At 41.3% G+C, this 6,000-nt stretch overlaps 1 protein-coding gene across 2 annotated transcripts in view; it reads left to right on the top strand.

Moving 5' to 3' along the window:
* Positions 1-5,233, top strand: part of cpne5b (copine Vb) — a gene marked incomplete at both ends in the record, with an annotated part of 168,184 nt that extends 162,951 nt beyond the window's left edge. For both annotated transcript variants that reach the window (XM_083892908.1, XM_083892907.1), the window contains 3 exons: positions 3,625-3,682; positions 4,222-4,295; positions 5,042-5,233. In XM_083892908.1, the coding sequence (XP_083749034.1) occupies positions 3,625-3,682; positions 4,222-4,295; positions 5,042-5,233 (324 nt within the window). The remainder of the gene's footprint in view (positions 1-3,624; positions 3,683-4,221; positions 4,296-5,041) is intronic.
* Positions 5,234-6,000: the final 767 nt, after the last annotated feature.

Consider the following 6,000-nt stretch of genomic DNA (forward strand, 5'->3'; position numbering starts at 1 on the left):
AGATTATGGCTGCAGGTCTGACATTTAATACTAGCGTATCTGTCAAGATGATATATGGTGATCATAAGTTATTACATAAACTAGACCAATACACTAAAAATATGATATGCCTGTGACCCAGCTAACCTTCATGTGAACGAGACAGCTGCCTCTCCAAACACATATCCACCTGTTTATGTATGAGTGAATACATGAGTACAGCCTCGTATACAAGTGCACAGAGCCATCAAAGCATGCACATGCATGACATTTAGCTTTAAGCAGCACACTCAGTGTAAGCCGCTGCAGTAATGAGTGTTGACTGACACTTTGTTTTGTCGTCTCATGAGACGGGATCTCGGCTGACAGTCAGGGTGACGGGAGGACGGCAAAAGTGGGACATCGTGGATTGCCAGGTTATTTTTGGTTGCATTTGAAGTTCTGGTGTGTGTGCGTGTGTGTGTACGTGTGTGTCTCCGATACGCGCGTGCACACACGTGCATCTGCGAATGTACGTTTGTGCGTGCATGTGCGTGGGTGGACATGCACTGAGGGGAGTTATGCTGAACACTGATAATCGTGCTGATGTGCTGCTGCTTTCATCCCCGTGGCAATAAGAGGTTGCCTGATTTGCCACAGTACATTTATCTTTTGCTGGAGATATAACTGCACTTGTAGTAAGAGCTTTGTGGAGACACATGACTGCAGGAAACTCATTACACATAATAGAGGGCTTTTTGCATTGAGCTTTTATGTTGCCATCTATCTAGACATTACAACAACACAATCACCAGCGTGGCCTGTCAGGGTGCAATGCAGTAACTGTCATTCAAGCTGGAAATAATAGGAAATCACCTCAGTAACAGTCAAACTATCAAAACCGCTGTATTCAGTTTTAGCGTGGTAACATCAGCCAGGGTTCCCACAGTTCCTTGAGATCCTTGAACTCCTTTGAAAAAAATTCAAGGCCTGTTTGTCTCTATGTGCCAACAACACCCTGTGAGCCTCCGTGGAAGAATTAGTGAATTGATGAATTTCTAGGTCCTTGAAAGTTTTTGAAAGTCACCCTAAATAGACACAGGTAATTAACAGTGTTTGAATTTTGTGCAACAAAGAAGTTAAGTTGATGACTATTTCATGCCCTGCATTGCTTGATGTACGTAGACTAGGCCTATGCAGATAAAACGTGGAGTCGTTACTGGTGTTGTTGTGGACACTGTCCACTGTCTTTCTCTACTGTTTACATGAGAGCAAGAGAGAGCAAATGAAGACATGATGTCTGGGAAATGCAAATAGCAAGATCTCTGTCTCACCAAAGAAAATTACAAAGACTGACTTTTACCAAGATCCCAAGGACAATCACAAATTAATAAAAGTGGTTAGGCTTAAGGCCGATTCATACTCCTCCGTAAAGTGCTCTCCGTAGGTTACGCAGAGTCCTCTGCGTCGACGGAGAGATTGTTGCACAAAATATTTTTAAGTGTCCGTCACTTTGTCAAGGGACAATGGAGATGGCAAGGGCTGTGATTGGTCCTCAGGACAGGCCGAGCTAAGCTGCTCTGTGCCGGCTCACAGTTAGCACCGAGCGTCCACAGAGGCAGAGCTGATCACCGCTCTGATCAAACTATAAATACGTCATATCTTAATACACACAGCACATGTTTAGACTAAATGGCCAATTTCTCGCCTCAGATTATCTTAAAACTGCGTTCCCGTGACACAGAAAAGTGAGAAACGGCCACTAACAACAACAGTCTTTCTCTCTCGGACGCCATTGCTCACTGTAGCCAAAAGCACAACAACCTTGCGTAGTGACCCCTACTGATCGGGTGGGAAATTGCAGTGCGTATCTGTCACCATGACGGTGAACTATGAAGGCTCGAGGGGTCTCCGTGGTTATGCAGTCGGATAACGCATTACGCAGTCGGAGAAGTATAATGTGGCCTTTAGGGTTAGGGATATTTATTTATCAGGCACACAGACAGAATTAATCTGAACTCCAGGGTTTACCCCGCCTATCACCCGGTGTCAGCTGAGATAGGACAGCACCCCCCACGACCCTCTGGTGGAGGACAAAGCGGTAGATAATGGATGGATGGATGGACACTCTAAATTGACCGTAGGTGTGAGTGAGAGTGAATGGTTGTTTGTACCCCACCTATTACCCTGTGTCAGTTGGGATTGGCACAGCGACCCCCGCAACTCATGTGGAGGTAGAAACTGGATGGAGTGTAAAAAATTAGGAAGGTGTGATAAAATTAAGGACTAGAGGAGTTAGTTATTTTTTTAGTTAGTGGTCCTCAGCAAGTTGAAACTCTTAATATATATATATATATGTGTGTGTTATAGCATTGTTTTTTTATTCAATTCATGCTGAATTGCAAAATGATTAGTCATATTCTTCAAAAACAAGCTAAAAAGCATACTTCCCCTCTCAGAGAGGTTGTAAAACTTAAAGCATACATCTTTAATGCAGAGCTTCCCAAAAAACATTGGTGAATTTAACATTCAAAAATTAATCTTCTCTTGTGGGGAATTTGTTCATCACGTGTCCTGTTAAAATTCGCTGTGGACAAAAAACACGGAATTTGAAGGACCCGGGACCATTCCCTCTGTGAAGTGGGATGATGTAACATCCTTGAAATGTAGCTGAATCTGAATCACCCCCACATCTCTGTAAATTCCCACAGAGCTGCTAGGATTGACGTCAGACTCTCAGTCTTGTTACATATTATATATAACAATAAGGACCTCACATCCTCACGGTGCAATTCCATCGAAAGTCAATAAAGTGTAATATCAGAGCTATTGCTCAACGCCCACACACACATATTTCATAAATGTTGAGATCTCCTGTCGCTTCCGTTGATTGACTCTTCTCTATCTTTAGACATTGCCTTTGTTTGCAGAGAGTGCAGCGAGTCCCTGCTCTTCTATGACCTGTGGTGTGGTTAGGAGTGGCTGGGCAGGTGATGGAGGACGGTTGCTGTTCTGACTGAAGCTGGCACCTCCTCCCTCTACCTCCTCTTCTGGCTCACACATGCCGTCGTGTCCTCTGGTGCAATACACTGTAACATGTTTGTCTTTTTCACTTCTTCTTCTATTTTTTTTCCTGACCAGTTTAATGGACTATGTAGATACAAAATATGTTTCATTCTGCAGCTTGACATCTTTTCAGTCCAGGCTGAGGACATAGTTTTCATTATACAGTTTATTATTTGTGTGAAATGTATTTTAAATAAGTAATAGATGGCTATTGTTTTTTTTCTTTACTACTAACTGGGCTTTATTCCCGATACTAGCATTCGGGGGCAACCCAAGAAAGCAGCAGGGAGGCATTAAATTAGATTTATTGACACAAAACACCTGGAATAAGGAAAGCAGTAGCCAAAATATGTTTTGTTTTTTTCTATGAATATGTTCCTTAAAATCGTATTATTCTGAGTTTCTGTTTCTCGCTCACCCTGTTTTTTTTAGAGAAAAGGTTTCAATAAGCAAATCAAAGGGGGGTAAAGAACATTAGTGTGATTGTAACCTACATGGGTGAGCGTGAATCTGCCCAGACACTGGCACAGCTTCTTCTGCAGTATATGTACATGTGTACTTGTGTGTTTCTTCACTTCCTCTGTTTTGCTTTGTGTGCAGGGTGCCAAGCTTCCCATGTCCATCATCATAGTTGGAGTGGGACAGGCTGAGTTCGATGGTACACAAACCCTTCATTTTTCAACTACTGCATGCTCATAATTATCAGATATTCTTGAAATGTTATGCTGCAGAGGGAGGCAAATCTAAGATGACATTTTAGCCAAAAGTAATAATTTAAAGTCTCCAGCATTATTAGTCAGTGGAAAAATAATTATATATCAGCTAATATTTGAGATTTTAATTAATGTACACAGTACTAGTACTAACCTCTGTGGCATTGATTCAGAGACACGTTCAAGAGAGAACTGCTGTACAAACTCATTTGAGTCACTCGGGGCAGGAATGCGTAGGTAGATGTAAGCATAATTGTAAAAGTAATAGCTGAGGTTAATTGCTGGGTTTGCAGTGTTAGGTGCTGATTATTCTAAATTGCACGGAGAGACTATAATAAAGGAGTTATTACTTGATTAGACATTGTCAGCCCAACATCCTCGCATTCACTCGAATGTATGGCTTTAATATGAGATATAAAACCAAACTGTTTATAGCAGTAATAAATCAATGTGTGTGTGTCTTTCTTGTTGCCGTTTCTTCCAGCTATGGTGGAGCTGGACGGTGATGACATCAGAATCTCATCCCGGGGGAAACTGGCAGAAAGAGACATCGTTCAGGTGATCGGTCACTTTTTACAGCATGAAAGCAACTTATACTTTACTGCAGATGTAGAGACCAAGGACACAGAGACAAAAATCCACTGAGACACAACAAGAAAGAATAATTTTTTACTTAGTTTGAGGTTAAACAGTATTTTGTGAATTGTCATATTATTATTACTATGTGGTCTATGTTTTTATATTATCTGCTATTTTCCCTATTGCTATACATAAATATCCATAAGCAAAGACATTTCAGTAACCCGACTATATTTCCTTAAACTGTCCCTGCAATATATTACCTCCCCCATGCAGTGTGTTGGCCCCAGCTTTCAAATCTCCCCTACTATAGCACACTGTATCCACTCTGCCTCATCATTACCAATGTATGCATTTCACAGTATCTATATTTTGGTCACTGTATTATCTTACAAAACATCTATACATTGTAATGCCAGTTAGTACAAGTAGTAATTTGTGTATTTATGTGGAAAAATTACATGGTATTATAAATAATCCATAAAGCACCATATTCGTAAAGGCTAAGCTTAAATTTATAAATATAATTTCCTCTTCTACTTCAATGTATTTTCCTGTCGCTCCTGAGGGGAAACCAGAACCTGGGATTAGCTGGCAAAGCTGGCAAAGCTTTACTTAAATGGGAATTATCTATTTAATCTATATCCCATTGCTCCTGAAACCAACTTGTATGCATTGACATATTGACAAGTACATTTGTGTCTTGTCTTTTTTCTCCCCCTCAGTTTGTTCCTTTCAGAGATTACATGGACCGGACGGGAAACCACGTGTTAAGCATGGCACGACTCGCCAAAGATGTGCTCGCAGAAATCCCCGACCAGTTCATCTCCTACATGAAGAGCCGAGGGATCAAACCCAACCCAGCTCCACCTCCGTACACGCCGCCCGGACACACACACCACCACACGCAAATCTAACACCCACACCCACATGCCCCACTCTTCTTCTCACCTAGGACTGACCGCATGCAGCAGCCACTCAGAGTCCAGTGGGACCTGAACCTCCTGTTTCCGGTGCGAACAGGAGATGAAGCTCCAGGAACGTGGTGTTTGACGTCTGTGCTGTGTCCTACAAAGTGACTGTTGGAGCAGCGTTTCTGTCTGGTTTTTTATTTTTCTGTGACACATTGCTTTGGTTTCTCTCGGAGAGAGGCCGCAGTCTTTTAATCGACACCGAGGCAGTGACTGTTTCACGTCTAATTTGACAGCAGGTTGGTTCTAAAAGATCATGTTGTGGTTAAAACTCGTGCCTGTCTGTGGTTGTTTCTCTAAGTATATCAGGACATGTGATCTTTAACCTGAGCCTTGCTCGTCAGTCGTTTGTGTGGCCTAATATACAGTGATATTTTAGGCACTGTTTCCCTTCTGTAATTAGTTTTTTTAATATATATATATCTGGGAATTATGTCCATTTCTGGTAATACATCAGTTCTGGAAAAACAACAGGTGTGTAGTTTACAGCTTATTACACTGAACATTAATCAGGCTTTTCATACCATGAGGTGTTGCCTCCTATCTTCTTTATTAGGTAAATGTTTATAGGAGCATGTTGTATGAGGATTTAATTACCCATATCCAGTATATTTATTCTCGAATGTTATTCAGAGTGGCATGGACATTTGATAGATCTGTTTTAGATATCATACATTGTTTTTATTATTATTATTTTGAAGTAGTCTTCATTA

Source organism: Microchirus variegatus (genome assembly GCF_963457635.1).
Source record: "Microchirus variegatus genome assembly, chromosome: 7".
NCBI lineage: Eukaryota > Metazoa > Chordata > Actinopteri > Pleuronectiformes > Soleidae > Microchirus > Microchirus variegatus.